At 39.9% G+C, this 17,731-nt stretch overlaps 1 protein-coding gene across 1 annotated transcript in view; it reads left to right on the top strand.

Moving 5' to 3' along the window:
- The window catches only part of RTTN (rotatin), a 143,398-nt gene that overhangs the window by 67,998 nt on the left and 57,669 nt on the right, over positions 1-17,731 (top strand). The window contains 7 exon segments of the mRNA XM_015407629.1: positions 2,083-2,302; positions 4,858-4,986; positions 5,552-5,659; positions 9,836-9,994; positions 11,059-11,130; positions 13,003-13,195; positions 16,221-16,315. Of these exon segments, the coding sequence (XP_015263115.1) occupies positions 2,083-2,302; positions 4,858-4,986; positions 5,552-5,659; positions 9,836-9,994; positions 11,059-11,130; positions 13,003-13,195; positions 16,221-16,315 (976 nt within the window).

Below are 17,731 nucleotides of genomic sequence, written 5' to 3'. Positions count from 1 at the left end.
AAATGATGTCCATATAAGTCAGTTTACAGCAATACTGCAATTTGATTCTTCTAATATTGTTGCTAAATAATATAGACAGTTGGTTTAAAAAGTGAAGCGTACTACATGGAGTATGATTTCTGGCACATTCTTGGTTTTTCCAGAATCCTGTAAATCTCTGCTTTTGTTCTACTAACTGGAAAGTAACTAGCCTGTGTTGTGAAAAACAATTTTAGCCAAGTGGACAGCATCTGCCAAGGTTCAAAATTCAGAATGGGGACTACATGAGATGGCAAGGATCACTTTGAGGGGTTTTTTTATGTGCATCAAACTTATCCAAGGGATTTTACCCTTTTTTCCAAGTTTGTACCAGGAAATTCTTGAGACCTTGAGAAATTCTTTTCACATTGACTCACCCATCATTACCAGGGAATCCCTGCACATCTTACACAGGATCTATGTTTGGAACTCAGTTCACATGAGGCACTAGGTAGACCTGTTGGACATCACTGTTGCCCTGAAATGAATATGACTTGGAACACACTCGGCACTTCCCAGCAGCTTCATGTTCCTGGGAAGATTTATAGTGATGGGCAGTTATCCTTTTGTCAGCTATTAATGATTTTTTTCCCAATGAAATATTGCTTATAGGAACTCTGTAGTTTCCTGAGAAACTTTTGACAACTATTGGTCTGAATAGATGATGCAATGGCAAGAAGTGTTAAAAAATTAATAATGGCTTCTGTTAAATCAGCATGGCTGTGGTCCATTGTATAACTTAAGTTTCATCATTTTGGTTTCTTTGCAGCCCCACATTGGGACTGTGTGTGTGCAGGCCAGTCACAGAAAAGATTTCTAGCAGGCTAAGAGTGCCCCTCCTCCCTCTGGAGGTTTCCGCCGAAATGATCACATGAACAGGAGGCACTACTCCTTCAGTTCTCTTCATGCCACAGCTGGAGACCCCAAGAAACTAAGGTTCCAGAGAGTTCCCAGTGGGGCAGGAGGGAAGGATGTTTGCTTGCCCAGAAGACCACTCGATGAACAACAGTTACAAGTAAGTACAGCCCTGGTTGGACTGTACTTACAACCATCCTAGTTGGACGTAAGATTGAGCATTAGGGTCCATGTTCACCAGTGTTTGAAGGCAGTAGTGTCCTATCACTGTGTACATCTTGTGATGCTCTTTTTAACAGTGTTGTCTGCATATCTTTCGTATCTTCAGTTCCCATCCTTTTCGTACAAACTCAGCTCTCTGCTATGCAGCCCATAAATCTAGCTAGTGAAAAGACCAAACTGTATCCCATTTCTCTCTTGCCCCCTCTCCCTAGCTTTTAGTGCTGTCTTAAAATGGATATTGTCACCCACAAATTGGTATAGTAATTATTACTCAGTATAATAATTAGTGGTGGTGCACTCAGTTTATACCAAGCCAAATAAATACCCCACAAATACCTTATTGGTATTTTTCAGGTATTTATTCAGACGAGTCAGATTTTAGAATCTGATTTCGCTACTGATTATTCATTTAAATTTACTTGCGTAGGGCTTGGCTTTGCAAAAATTATTTAAAGGGAACTTTCCCTTTAAATGGTTTTTGCAAGCTGCGCAGTGAGAGAGTGAACCTGGAAGTGGCATGAGTTCACCCACCCCCTTCTCCATTATACCCTATGGGACATCCCCATAGGGTGTAATGGAGTGAATATATTTGATAATCCCGGTTATTTCTTGAATCCCAATATTGGTATAAATCGGGTATATCAGGAAATACTGATATTTTTCAAGTTCTATTTACCCGAACCCAAAAAATGTTAATTTTTGCACACCCCTAATTATTACTATGCTACTTTAGATGTGATGACACTGCAGAGAAGAGCAGTCTGAATCAATCCCCTTATTACTCTTTATTTTCTCCTCAAATTGTCTTTTAATATGATGTCTGTATCTGAACAGGTAACAGTGTTTGCAGCAAAATTGTATAGCTGCCACTACACTATAATCCCTAATAAATTTATCCTCCTCCTTTCCTTCTTATGCATCAGGTTTGAATAGCAACTGTGATATTTTCAGAAAAAATTATCTTTGCCAATCTTGTATTTTCTGTAGGAAAGAGCTAGAACTTGCTGGCTATGTCCGAACAGAACTGGCCTTGAAACTTATGCAGTATTTACGCATAACAGATGCTCCTCACTTCTATGGATTGCCCTCTTTGGAAAGGACTCTAAGAGGAATGGTTCATGTCACTGCTGTTCCAGGCTGGAGTTCCTACTCAGTTACAATGGAGCCATTTGCAATTTGTAAGAAATACTTAGCCGGGCTTCTTGAGGTAAGTATACTATGAATCTTGATTTTAATGGGATTAGAAAGCAAAATACTATGTATTGCTTCTGTGGTTTTACTCAGTAAAAGACGTTTCATGCTGTAGTACTTTTTTTTTTGACGTATCAGCCAATGAATATCTTCATCATTAAGCTTTTTTCCTGATAAATGTTACTTCTGAGGAATGAAATGTATATCTCTGATATGGGGGGAAACAAATTTTGCAGGGTAGAGAATCAACATGGATGATGGAAGCAGGGAACTGTAAGAAAATATGAGCAATTACTACCAGCAAAGGGAACTTGAAGGAGAAAAGACCATATGTAGTGAGGAATAGATGGGCTTAGCATTTCACAAGAGATGTTACAAGTCCAGTGACCCAAGTTAGCTTGTAGATGGGAGCAGGAAAGAGATGTCAGAAGAACGGAAAGAGGGAATGCTGGACAGTGGATGGATACTATTTAAACCAAGTGGGTTGAGACAAAAGCTGCATGTAAGCTTAGAGACAAAGCTGAAGGAATGTATGCTATTAGCCAAAAGACAGATTCCTGAGGTACTGTTTTAATATCATATACCATTTTCTTTGCCATTACCTATCATAGACAACTGTTTTCTATATCACAACATTTTCAGCTGAAGAGAAGTTCTTGGGTTTGTTTCTTTAATTTAAAACATAAGCCTGCCTTTCTCCCAGGTAACTGGGGCCCACAGTGGTAAGAGATTGAAAACATCACAACATTAAAATATTAAAATTGTCAGCAGAAATCTCTGCTTAACCAACACTTGTCTTCAGAAGAATGACAACATATGACAATGGAAACTGTGTATGTTCAACACCCTCCAGGAAAAAAAATAATCTTAGTTTTGTAATATACATACAGCTCTGTCAGGCATAAACATAGTGAAGCAGTATGCAAGGCAGGTCATGATACTATCACTAGCTCATGAAGAATGCACTGTGCATTTTTAGTGGAGGAATATTGTATTTGGGTTCTCCATCTATAATATACTGTTATTGAGCAGGCACTTTCCCACAAGAAACTGAAGACTATTTTTATGATAAGAAAATCAGACAAAATTGCATCACATACATTCACATACACCACGATGTAACATATTCTTTCAGCTGTGTTTAAATGTCCTTTTTCTGTGGCTGGCCTTTTCAGTACAAACATTTTATGTAGTAGTCAATTCAGTACAAACATTTTATGTAGTAGTTAATGTTGTCATCTCTAGAATATTTAAACACAGAACAACAAAGGGAGCTTCCTCCACATATGCAGTTTCTGTCCACAGCTATATTCCTCTCCTTTGGGTTGCAACTGAATGAGTGTAGGCTAAGCTGAGAAAAACCTGGGGAACTACTAAAGCAGAAGAAGTAGGGAAGATATCAAAATGGACCTTTTTAGGTATAATGCAAAGCTATGGTTTATTTAAACTATGTTGCACTGTGAGACTAGAATTTTACTTGCAAACTATCTCTGAAATGCTGGTGTACTTCAGCAAATGCCGCTTTCATTTCCTTTGGTCTTGCCAGGTTTACCCACAGTGTGAAGCATGTATAAGGGCAGCACTGGGGAGCAAGATATGATTAAGTTAGGATGCCTATGTTTTTATGTCACATGGAACCATAATTAAGACTAACTGTAATTAACAAGCCTCAGAACTTGTTTTAATTAATCATAGTTAGTGGGTTAGTGGAGAGGCTCACATTCAGACAATTGCAGTATCCCTAGTTTAATTGAGCCCTAATTTTGTGTTGTGAGCCACAGTGGTAAATATGAGCCATGTGAGGCAAGAACAAGATTTAGATCTGACTTATGAACCAGCCTGTGAAAATCATTTGGGAAAGAACATATGAAATGAAGAACTTTGCACTTGTGGGAGTCACCTGCTCTTTCATCTCCCTTATATATAAAAGCCGAATGGTGGTGGCACTTCTCTAGAACATTCCACACGCTCCAGAATTGGTTGGTGCCCTGTTGTGTCACTCAGAATCTGTCCCTATCCACTGGCTGCATTGCTTGAGTCTCTCCTCCAACATTCTAAACAGTTTGCTTTTCCTCTCTCCCCCCCCCCATAGCCAGTCAGAACACAGAGGTTATTTGCATATGCAGCCTCATTGGCCTTGGCCGGAACACAGAGGTCATTTGCATGAGGGATGGAGCCTGGAGAGGGTGAGGTTTCAGGAGGCATGGGACCTCGGACAGGTACAAAGCCATAGACTCCACCCTCCAAACCAACTATTCCCTTCTGGGGAACCATCGTTGCCAATCTCCAGGGGAGGGCTGGAGATCACTCAAAATTACAACTGTTCTTTAGGTAGCAGAGATCAGTTCCTCTGGAGAAAATGGTGGACTCAGTGTCATTAAACCATGCTGAGGTCGCCACAGCAAATTGACACTGCGTGTCCAAGGCCGGGGCACCCTCCCAGAGCCTCTTTCTAGAGCTCGTTGTCTTTATTTCCACAACGAGCCTTTTTCCTAGTTTGTATATAAAACCCTTTTAATCTATTAGTAGCAAAGTTGTCTTGAAGTTGATTGTGTTCTTTTTTCCTCTCAGGTCATCTCTTCTTTTTATGTTGAATGGAGAGGAAATGCCATGTCCTTCATGGGAAAAGGTGTCACTAAGTGTACTATTATTTGTTTGCTTCACTTGACCCACGAAATGATGATTCAAGCTCCAAATGTGGTAAGAGCCTTAAATGTAGTCACTGTTATCGGGCTTGCTAAACCTATGAGGCACACAGTTGCTGACAAGTTTTTATTGGCCTCTCTGGAAAACTTTGCCTTACTCAAGTCAGGTCAACAGAGAAGAGCAGACACTTTGATGGATTTCCCATTACCTTTATAAACTGCATGGTTTCCGTCATTGGCCCATCATGGAGGAAACTGGTACAGGGACAGCTGTTTCACACAGCATTTACCTTCCGGAAAGGAGCCATCTCTGAAGCGCTGTGGCCATTTCAAACTGTGCAGCTTTCTTTTCCCACCATTTCCCCCCACGCACACAATCTCCCTGAGAGGGTTTTAAAAAAAAAATTTAAACGTACTATTAGGAGCACTGTGGTGCTGATTTGACGTGCTGTTTCAACATCATAGCATTTCCAATAGAACATTAAAAAAAAAGAGGAAAGATGGTGCGCCGGGGGAAAAGGGCACAAAAAACCCATCACTGGAGGAAGCGCTATATTTTATAAGACTGCTATTTGATTGAGGATCTAGTTTCTTACAAATGTAAATGGTTTTCTTTGCAGGACTGGGTATCTCTCTGGTTCTTGCCATGTGACAACAGTGAAGAACAATTTACTTCTCCGCAAGGCCTAGCTTGGCTGATTCCTTTATGGGTGGATAGAGATCCAGAGGTTAGTAAAATTCTCTCTTTAGAATTGTTTCTTTGTACTTACTCTGCAAGTGTGATGTTGTGTGTCAGACTTGCAAAGTTTTAAAGGTGAGAGAGGTTCTCTTAATAGCTATATACTGTTTTTGTTTTGTTCTTTGTCTTTCATACTTGTGAGATATGGTACATTTTAGTTTTAAAAAGCCTGAATTAATAATCTGTGTATGCTAAATTATCTTGCTTAGATATGTATTTTTGAATATTCAGTTCAAAAATAGGGAATGACATTTATCACCTGCCAGAATGAGTAACATGGATGTCACATGATCCATTAATCAAACAGTTTGTTCACTGCCTTCTTCTATCATTCTAGTCTTGCTTCAGTTTAAACTAAGGAGGTTCATTGATTTGTATTCTGAATAACTTCTGAATAAAGGAGCCTTTTTGATTACTAAACTTGGACAGAGCATGAACAACATAAGATGCAGGCACAAATAGGCTTCTACAAAAGTGGTCACTGGTGTGAATCATCATTTTTTTTTCCTGCTGACAGCTATCCCTAGATGCCAATCATAGCATCTATCCCTAGATGTCAATCATTCTACTTGTCTTTGAAGACATAGTTTTGGAGATGATCAGAAAGGGCAAGAGGTTGACACCTGTCATCCCTTCAGTCTTCCTATAGGACTTGGGAGAAGCTTACATCTGGTACTAACCCTCAGTCAGGGCTGAAACCAAGAACAGGCACAAATTGTGAAACTTATAAGGTCTTCTTTCTGCTTCAGGACAATTGTTTTTAGGATTATTAAGGTTGCTTCTTTATTGATGTATTCATTCATGAAGGTAGATTAATTACTACATATATGTAAAAAATCTCACTTTGGATTTTGGAATCTCTGCTCTGCATTTTAATTGTTTCCGGCACTTTCAAAAATGGATACTGATTGTTTATGGATGTTTTTATATATGTTTTTAATTGTATTTATATATGCATTTTATTATGCCGCCCTGAGTCCGCCTTGGCAAGAAGGGCGGGGTATAAATCGAACTAATAAATAAATAAAATTAATGCACATTAGTATTCAGAGAGGCCGTTTAAGTGGGCTTATGTCATGTTCCTGTATCAATGTAAGTAGTACAGTTTGTAACATTTCTATGCCAAGCTCAAATGTACATGATACACACAGTGTAACAGTACCAGTTTAAGTCCTGGTAAATACAATTACATTTACATTGTTCTGTTTTTCTCTTGTATACTTATGTCTGTCAATAGCAGATTCACATCTTACATCTGATGAAAGCCTGTGCTACAGTAAATCTGCTAGTCTTTAAGGTGGTGCAAGGTTCTTTTGGGTTTTACTGAAAAGATTCACCACTGAACACCTGTAGTCCTGATGCATCTTAGTATTTTCCCATATTTCAATGTTTTGTGCTTTCATGCCAATAAAGGTTTTGTGTGTGTGTGTGTGTGTGTGTGTGTGTGTGTGTGAGTGAATACCTGTAGTCTGCTGCTTCTGCCTCCAGTTGTCTCTGGGAAGAGACTGGGACAGTATTTTCAGATATAGAGACAATCCTGAATGCCTTTCCTATGGGAGGGGTAGTTTCACTTTTGCTTTTCTCTGACCACCCCATTCACAGACTTCTAGTCATGATCTTCTGATGGATCTGTGGAAAATGGCAATTTTGTTTTGCAAACATTAGTTTTGATAATTTCTCAACAAATTAAAGCATGTATAGATGTTTGGAACAAGCCAAACTCCACTCATTGCTTCATTTCCTATTCCTAAGACATTATATTGTATCCTCTAGTTGCCTTTAAATTGTTAAAGATATTCTATTCCTTTGCTCAATCACCAAACAAAAGGGGAACTGTAACGAAGAAATCAGAAGAGGTTTGCGACTGGGAAAGGCAGCTATAAAGGAGCTAGGGAAGATTCTTAAGTGTAAGGATTATTGGCGACCAAGATCAAGATAATAGTATTCCCCATTACTATGTATGGGTGTGAAACTTGGACAATGAAGAAAGCTGATGGGAAGAAAGTTGATTGGTTTGAAATGCAATGTTGGGGGAGAGTTTTCCGGATACCATGGACTGCCGAAAAGATAAATAAGTGTGTTTTGGATAAAAACGAAGCCTTAACTGTCCTTGGAAGTTTAAATTACCAATCCTGAACTAGCTCTAGAAGTTTAAATGACCAAACTGAAGCTATCATACTGTGGTGATATTTTGAAAAGACAAAGCTCACTGGAATGATGCTAGGAAAAGTTGAAGAGCAGGAAAAGAGGAAGACCCGACATGAGATGGATTGACTCAATCAGAGAAGCCACAGCCTTCAGTTTACAAGACCTGAGCAAGGCTCTTAATGGTAGGACATTTTTGAGGTCAATAATTCATACGGTCACCATATGTCACAAGCGACTTGACAGCTCTCAATACACACAGAGTTGATTTCTTGGCTGACTTCTGGTCTGAGCGGGATTGAAGTTGGAAGAGACCAGTGTAAATATACCTAATTTCTGTTTAACAGTGAAGCCTGTGAGAAGAAAAGTGGAGGAGGTGGTGGTGATGGGAAAATCTGCAAATGCATATGAAAGTATTTATGCAATTTTTTTTGCCTCCCTAGCTGATATGACCAACAAGTATAAGGGGAGGAAGTTTTACCAGTAGAATCTTGAAGGCACTAAAGTGGGGGGGGGGGTGTTACACATACTACTTGAAAAGTATAGTTGTTCATCAGGCTGTTGGCTTCAGCTTTAGATATAACCATAGAGAAGTCTTCCAAAGCTGCCCAGATAGGCAGGTTCTAGAGGGAGGAAGAGACAGGAGCAACAATCAGAAGGCCTGCTCTGCCTGCTTAGAGTATCACTCCTGTTTAATGGACTGACCATGCATTTAGCTTCCACCCTTGTGGCAAGTGAAGCATAGCTGAGCAGCTGGTACTGAAAGGATCAAGGGAGAAGAGTGAAAGGTGTTGATGATAAGACTCGTGAGAGTTAGGTGAGCACAGAGAAGGATGCAGTCTAAAAACTGTGCTAAAGCTAGAAGGGATAGTTCCATTCCTTTCTGTCCTCTGCTAAGTGTTTCTTCTGCTTGAGTACAACCGTGCTAAGTGTATCCTGCCTTGCCTCATGTTAAGACTTTCTTTGGGCATGGTGCCATGTCAAGCAGGTGAAATTAGTTTGCTGTTTTCAACTTGCAGCAGAAAGAAAGCACTAAAACTCCACAACCAGGATATACACATGATTGCACTAGGTCTGGGCTCATTTTAATGATGCCAAAGGGAACTGGATGAATAAGTATCTTGATGAATATGAGCTGGATGTCCACCACAGCTGTAGTTCGACATCTGTGGATGTTCATGAGTGACGTCCGCATTTTGTTAATTGCATGCAACTGATGGTTAAATTACAAATTTGATATAGCCCTCTGGTTTGTGATAGGTTTTCATCAGACTGTTGGTGCTGAACAAATTGCTCACCTCTGGAGAATTGCAGTGATGAGTAACAGAAGCTAAAAACTGTGTATTTTGGGTCTTGAAACCGTCTGTCCTCTGGAACAAGATCAGCATGGGGGGAAGGGAGAGAGAGAGCAGCAGCAGGAAGAAAGAACTATTATCCCTGCAACAGTAATTCTCTCTTTTTTTAGTGAAGAGGAGGTAAAGGGGGGGCTGTTCTAACAGCACCTTGCCTACTCATAAGCTGAGATGACAGTTGGAAGAACAGCTGCTGTAACAGGCTCTTCCTCTCAACAAAGATCAATATGAGAAACATGACCTTCAAAACAAAAGCCTGGTTCACCTTTTATTGCAGTGTTTACATTAGATGTTCTTGGAAACAGAATCTTGCATATTTTGTTATGGTACAAGCCAGCCCTTTGTAGTAGACGTCAAGATCATTGTTCATTTAATGGCTCCTTGTTCATTCTTTCAAAAGAGGGAACCATCCCCCATATGTGGGAATACAAAGCTCTTCCAAAAAGAAGCCAGTTCTTTTGCATTTGTTTCTTTGCAAATACAGTGGTTTCTCTTTTCTTTTAATTGAATTCTCAAAAGACACATCTTTTGAACTGGTAAACCATCTGAGAAGTTGCTTGGAAAGTCCTGTTTCTAGTGTTAGACATATACAAGGATTTTCAGAATCAAGTAGCTTTGTGAAATAGCATATTCTAATTAGAGTAAATGTATTTGTTAATTTATTCTAGGTAAAGTTCACCTCACTTGCGATAGGATCAGCACTCACATCCCTTGAAGCTGGATGTCTTGCTCTGGCTGAAAGCTGTCAGAATATTTCAGGAGGCTTATGGGGAACTGTAATCAACATCCTTCTGGACCAGTCTGAGTGTAGCATGGTCCGAAGAGAGGTATGGAAATCGCTCTGCCCTCTGTATAGATGTTGCCTTTTGATTGTGTTCTCAGAAAGGCCAACGGAAATTAGATTTAGATGTTCTCTTATCAAGTGTTTTCTAAACAACTCTATAATGATGGTTTTTGATAATGATGATATTGAAGCATCTTCAGGGAAGGAGGCTTAATATGTTTATAAATCACATAGAATCTATGAATTGTTCTTCCCTGCCTTCAAAATATTACAGATTATGGACAAGACACGGAGGGGGGGAGTTGTAAATAGCAAAAAATGCATGTATATTTTTCTGTCGTCCACCTTGAATACTTTTACAGAAAGATCGCTAGTAATATTTTAATAAGTCTAGGTGAAATTTGGGGTAACTTAATACAATAAAAGCTTTGCCATCAAGTATTTAATTATCCAGAACACTAAGTTAACTTCCTCCATCTCAGCCACCATATCCTCTAGAAGTGTTTGGATTACATCAGGGTTCAACATGGTAGAAAAGCCTGCTATCTTTTGTCATCTTTGAGGCAGTGATTGGGAGGAGTGTGTTTTTTGATAACACATTCACTGTTTTGTGTGATTTTAAATACACGTTTTGGAAAGAAATATTCAGGGCCACTTGTGTTCATTATTCTATACATACATGAAGGAACTCCATTTCTGTGCGCTGTACATAAAAAGGTCAGGCATGATGAAAAGGGAAGTTGTGTATAGCAAAACAGCTATTTAGAGACTTGCATGAAGTATCAGTAACTGAAGAAATTACTGCTAAAAGGAAGTTCAAGTGACACACCTGTCTATTATCAGTGTAATGGATTTTATCTGCTATTCTTTTGTTCTGAGTGGAAATGTCTTCTCAGAATAAAATGGTTATTCTTTAAAAAAAATTCTCTTTATAGTGTTTTCATATCTTTGCATTAAAAATATAGTCCACTGAACAATCAAAGTGAAAATATTATCTTGGTTTTGAAAGCTGAAGGATGATTGCTCTTGTGTATATTTGAAGCTGGCTGTGTTGCTTTGGTCAGTTGCAGCCAGGTGGCACTGTTGATGTTTGCTTTGTCTTTATAGGCTGCATTTATTCTTCAGAATCTATTGGTGATCCCACTACCCACTGAAGAGGTTAAGGACTCCATTTGGCAGGTGACAGTCTATGTATTCACATATTGCTTTTTCTGTAAACATAAAGAGACATATCAGTTGGAATAGCATCAAAATGATATAAAAAGAATAGGGTAAATAAATATACAGCTAGAGAACAACTGGAAAACAAGATCCAGTTGCCCAGCTGTTATCTAATATCCCTTCTAGGTTGGCATTGTTAACCAATTTGATTATGTCCAGCATTTTCAAAGGAAAAATGGGCACAGCTACTCTAACTGTGCAAAAACAGGATAAGGATCTGCATATTTTCAATAAAATTCAGGGCAGGAAAATAAGTCTAATACGCCGCAGTTAAATATACTGGACCAAACTACACAGTGCCTCAGTTACTACCCTTAGAAAGTGAACTTTCAGATGCCCTAAGATAGCACACCAAGCATGTAATTAGGGATTTGGGATCCTAGTTTTAGTGTTGAGTGGGTGTAGATAGATCTTATACTTGTGCAGATTAACTGCAAAGCATCCAAAGAACTGGAATTCATGTTGCAAGGCAAAACAATAGCAACCTGGATAACTTAAACTGCCTATTAGAATTTAGTGTTTTTTTAAAAATAATATCTTATTGCTTGTGAAAATGTTTAATGGCTTGTTAAACGTTTTCTGGAGGTTTTCAGAAAGAGTGCATGTTTCAACAGTGATCTTAACCATTACAATAAATGTTAATGGGTTGAATCCAAAGATTTCTGAGTTGGATCCCACAGATCTGTTCCACTGTGTAGCATTTTAGCCATTTTTAAAGGAGAATTTAATCAAAGCAAAGTATTTAAATTGTGATAGCACATAACAGAGATATACCTTCTTTGGGAGCCCATAGAATTGGACCCCAAGGTCCAATCTTTTTTTAAACTTGGGGGGTCTTTTGAGGAGAGGTGCCAGAAGCTACGCTGAGATTTTGGTGCCTCTACCTCAAAAAATACCCCCCCCCCAAACCACTGGGTACCCCCAGATTGATTTCCCATTGACTACAATTTGGGATTTCTGAAAAAAAACCCAAATACCATATCGGAATTCAGGGTTTTTTGGGAATCCTGAATTTTTTTGGGTCCAATATATCCAAATTTTAAAAAAATCCTGATTATTATTTGTGTGTGTGTGTGTGTATGCACACCCCTTCACCTGAATCTATCTTCATAGAAGTCACCACAGTAAGCAGCATGGAATGGAACTTCATCAACCCATAGTGACTGTGTTGCTTGTAAAGCTCACACTGCAGGTTGTGAAGTACTTCAAACTTCGCTATTTTGCATATTTTTTGCTTCAGTTTTTGAAGGCAGGAAATGAAATATATAGTGCTCTGCAGCTCTATCGCTGAGTTCCAGAAGACTTATTTAGAAAAAAATTTCAAGATTCATGCACAGCCATAAGGACTAGAAATTTTGGTGTGTGTGTGTGTGTGTGTGTGTATGCACACCCCTTCCCCTGAATCTGTCTTCATAGAAGGCACCACAGTAAGCAGCATGGAATGGAACGTCATCAACCCATAGTGACTGTGTTGCTTTTAAAGCTCACACTGCAGGTTGTGAAGTACTTCAAACTTTGCTATTTTGCATATTTTTTGCTTCAGTTTTTGAAGGCAGGAAATGAGATATATAGTGCTCTGCAGCTCTATCGCTGACTTCCAGAAGACTTATTTAGAAAAAATTTTCAAGATTCATGCGCAGCCATAAGGACTAGAAAGCTTTCTTTTCAAAATGATAGCTGAAATACTTGGGAAGCTGCCCTCTATGGACAGTATTTCTTTTTTCTGAGAGGTTCATGGTATCCATTGCGCATAGAAACGCTACTGGACTCTAAATAGAGAATAAGTGCTGTAAAAGAAAGATTTTGATAGCTTTTACCCGCTCCCCCCAGGGACCTTGTGTGCATGATGAAGAATCTGGTTTATCTCTGACTGGAAAACCTGCCCTGCAGGCCCTGTTATATCATTACCACTTTTACGAGCATTTGAATGAGATGGTGAGACAGTGCTACCTAGGTCGATATACATTTGACCTGAACTGTTCCTTGGGAGACAACCTGGCAGCAGAAAAAAATAGTTTAAGTGGTAAGTAGCATCTTTTCAACCTTGAATTTCAGTAGTTCTTCCTGGTTTCCCCTGTGTAGCTCCTGCTTGTGACTGCTGTTTTCAACTTACTGTTAAACACAAAGGTAATACATTTTTAACATGGGCAATCCCATGAATAAAAAACGTATTGCATTTGGTTTAGTTTCCAAGAAGCAATTCCAAATTTTACTGTGTTTGTAGTTGGAGGTGGAAGCATATTAGAAAACCTGTTCCATCTTTGTTGAAGTGTGATAATGGGATGTAAAGAAAATTATAGAATTTCCAAATGGATGAATATGTAGTAAAAATGAAAGACCTAGAAAAAGGTAGTACATGGGGTAATTATGTAAGCACTTCCATTTCTCTGTTTGGTGGGTTTGTCTTAGTGATGTGCTGCAAGGAATTCCACACAGGAAGTGCAAACTGTTGTTTCTTGAACATATCTTAAGGAACACAGACCATGAGTACTACACATCACTTTTTAAAACTAGTACACCTAAAAATGTTAATTATGTATGCAACAAATTGGTCTTCGAATCCATGCCTCCCAGAGGTATGCTCAGAACTGGCACTGGCTGTAGCCTCCTACTGGTGGCAAACCTCTGAGGTGACCATGACTGCCTTATGGCTTTGCTTGTTCTACCAAGCTTTCCCTCTAGCTTCAAAAACCATCGTGTATATTTGTCTGATGTCTGAAAAGAAATAGTGAATGCATTGGAAGTTCTGAACTGGTATTTGGGAGCAGTGATGGCTTGAATGGAGACAAACAAGCTGCAGCTTAATGTAGACAAGATGGAAGAACTAAGGATCGGAAACTTGACTGATCTTCAGGTAGCTATCAGCTTCAGGGTTTCGCTACACAAAACAACACAGAGGAAAGGACTTGCATTTCCAATCTCAGATCAGTTACCAACATTAGCCACGCAAGAGATACGGAAGACAAGCGGAGTTTCCGGTCGCGATCTCACCAGCACATCTGGGAAGCGTAGCGCTTCCGTGGCACAACTGAGGCTTCCTGTCGAAAAAGCGCAGCAAAAAACTAGTACCTTGGAGGTACTAGTTTCCAGAAACTGCGGGGCAAGGGCGGGCGTCTGATCGCGTTTCCGGTGGTATCCGGCGCCCGCCCATGTCCCCTTGCGGAAAAGGGTTTTTTCCCCCCACGTCTCCGTGGATGCGCACACGCACCCAACGGAGCATGCGCATTCGTAGTGTACACAAAAAAAGAAAACCAGTTCGCCGCGCCGCGCGCTTCTTCATTGCGCGCAGGCGTGTGTTGTGATCGGCACCTCTCCCTTGCCATGGAACCTCCACAGTACCTCCACAGAACCTCCACAGTAGGTCTGATCGCTTTACTGCATGTTAGTTTGCCCCGGGGCAAACAGCCACACTTCTCCTCTGCAGTTTCCTGCCAGTGTGACAGGGGCCATAGATCAGTTAAATTTCACAGTGGTGTAAGTGAGCATTCAAAAGTTACGTCATTCTGCTTAAGGATATTGATCAATGGACGTTTTCAGAATCTTCTGACCGATACAGTTTTTCAAAATTATTCTTTCTACAATTATAAAGTCAGTCTGTCATGTATCATAATTTATTCTTATTAACCCCAATTGAAAAGTAGTATAATTTTTTTTACAAAATGTGTTGTCATTCATCATTAAAAATGCAAGGGATTCTTGTTGTCCTTGCAGTTCTATTATGACAGGGGGAAAATGCTGCTTAAAATATATTCAACTTTATTTTCTGTATGAAATCTTCCTTTCTGTTATAATGAAACTGTAAATTCAGTTCAGTTGGAGAAAAGCACTTAACACATGCCTTCAGGGAAATCTTGCCAGTTTTTTTTCTTTGCCTGTCTACTACCCTTTCTTCTGGAACCTGATTCCAGAGGGCTGAATTGTGGGGAGTCTCCCTTGTGCAACAGGATCTGGGGATCCAAGAAATAGATGTTCTTAGATGTTCAGTAGGGGAAAAAACAAGTGACAATCAATATTTGGTGAGCTGAAGTGTACACAAGGCCTCTGAGAGGGGAAGCCAGCAGGGCCATTTAGCCCGGGCCTCACATTCTTGGGGGGCCTCAGATTTACACTTTTGACATTAAATCACGTTAAATAAAAATGGGAACATTTATTTCAGTGTCTCACAATATTCTACTAATTTTGTATCATTGTTTTCAAACGTCATCATTTTTTAATTTACTGGGGGAGGCCTCAAAAAATAGAAGTGGCCCAGGCCTCTCTTGACCTCTGTGAGGGCCTGAGTGTATACCTAATCCAGAATAGTCATAAAATGCAGGATTCTGAGAAAGTCTCTGCTTCTGTAAAGCCTGTTTATAGTCCTCATAATTGCAATGCTATGTTTAAATGAGTGTGGAACTGTTCAGGATGGCTTTGAATAATCCAGAATGGAGATGCTTTGTCTGGAATGTAGTGGTTCAAAATGCCATACTAGGAGTTGGAATACCAAGTTTTGAATCCCCACTCATGCTGTGGAAACTCGCTGGGTGACCTTGGGCCAGTAACACTCTCTTGGCCTAACCTACCTCACAGGGTTGTTGTGGGGGTAAAATGGAGGCAAGGAGAACAGTAAACTGCTTTGGGTCCCCATTATGGTCTCAGTTTGCTTCATTCTGGTACAAACAGTGGCATATATAATCTTCATTGCCGTTACCTTCATTCAGGTGTAGTATATTTAGCAATTATTTTCCCATATCATTCAAGATGTATACATATGGGAGAAAAAAGTCTGTTAAAGCAAAAGAATAGCGTGTCATCTTAAAATCCAGGAGACTTATTGAAGCATTAGGAATAAGGCACACAGTACACAATTTACATTATTTATTTTGTTATTTGCTATTTTCACTTTTGCTGCCTACTTTCAGCCTGGAGGTTGGGGGGGGGGGGCTATAGGACCATATGTTAATCATTTCTATTGTTTGATCACTTTTATTGATTCAAAGAAGGGAAGAGTGGTAATACATAAGCAACCTGGGTTGTTGAATACACTAACATTTCCCTCTCTTCTCCAGATTTTGATGACTCCATTAGCTCTTGGAGGCACCTATCTAATCAAAGCCGGTCTCCAAGTTCTCAGTCAACATCTGAGACTATGGTGAGTTCAAAGGTAGTGGTGGTGGTGGTGGAAAGTGCCATCAAGTCGCAGCTGACTTATGGTGATCTTGTGGGGTTTTCAAGGCAAGAGACAAACAGAGGGGCTTTGCCACTGCCTGCCTCGGCATCATGACCCTGGGCTTCCTTGGTAGTTTCCCATCCAAGTACAAACTAGGGCTAACCCTACTTATCTTCTGAAATTTGACACATAGTCAAAGTAGTGCAAATTATTTAATTGGCTGTTCCAAGGAACTAGATTCCTTTTTGTTCTACCTAGTGAATGATCTCTTACTCCCTGTATTTCCTTGAGGGGTCAGATTATTTTTTTTAATTCAGAAGCTAGAAAACTGTTGGTTTTCATCCAGGAGCGTTAACTGATATTGCTGGGCATGTAATCTTCAAGGCATTCAATAATTTCCTTCTTGAAAGATTTATGAAAGTGTTGTTGTTTTTTTACTGAAAAGCTAGTAAACTCTTAAAATCAGCTTCAGTGTGATAGTGTATGTCATAGTTCTAAATAAGTCCAGAAAAGTTACTGTCTTTTCTGTTTGTTCATTAATGTAAGTATAAGTTATATGGGCTCATCAGCAGCTGAAAAACAAAAGGAAACCCGTTCTCATCCTGTTTTACTAAAGGTTTCCCAGCATGCTCACCAGGCCTGTAGCCAGGACTTTGTGCCCTGTGGAGCAATTTTTTTTCTGGTGGGGCTAAAGTTCTGAATTAATAGGAAAACCTGTTTTTTCTGCCTTAAGCAAATATGACTCTTTCACCATCACCAGTCCACCTGTCAATTATGACACTATCAATTTTGCTTCTTCCTCTGAGTTTCCCCCCTCTATGTTATACACAAAGGGAAGATATTTTTGCTTCCTTTCCTTGTATGGAAGAGAAGGGAAGGCATCAGCAAGGGCAATGAAGGGACCAAACTGTACCTTGCCTTTGTTCATTTGTCCTAGAGACGTCCTTCCCCAGTTAGTCCATAGCTGGACTGGATCAACCCAACTCACAGCGCTGCCTCTTGAGTTGGCTCTGCCCTGTGTTTAAATAACAGGGACTGACAGGGTGGCCAGCCTCCAGGTGGAGCCTGGGAATCTCCAGAATTACATGTGATCTCCAGTCTAAAGATGTCCCCCTGGAAAAAAATAGCTGTTTTGATGAGTTGACCCAATGGCATTATAACCCACTGAGGTCCCTCCCTCTGCTCCACTTCCAAGTCTTCAGTAATTTCCCAACCCAGAGTTGGCAACCCTGATTGACTGATCAGTTTTGAAAAAATGTTCCTCAGACAGCTAGTGTTTACAGCCATTTTTTCACTCAGAATAAAACATTGTTGATCTTAAACATCTCTCTCTCTCTCTCTCTCTCTCTCTCTCTCTCTCTCTCTCTCTCTCTCTCTCCCCCCCCCCCCCCACATTCTCGGCCGAACAAA

Source organism: Gekko japonicus, unplaced genomic scaffold (genome assembly GCF_001447785.1).
Source record: "Gekko japonicus isolate JY-2015 unplaced genomic scaffold, Gekko_japonicus_V1.1 scaffold1379, whole genome shotgun sequence".
Classification (NCBI taxonomy): Eukaryota; Metazoa; Chordata; class Lepidosauria; order Squamata; family Gekkonidae; genus Gekko; species Gekko japonicus.
The sequence above is the reverse complement of the archived record's forward strand: the minus strand, read 5'-3'. Positions and strand labels throughout refer to the sequence as shown.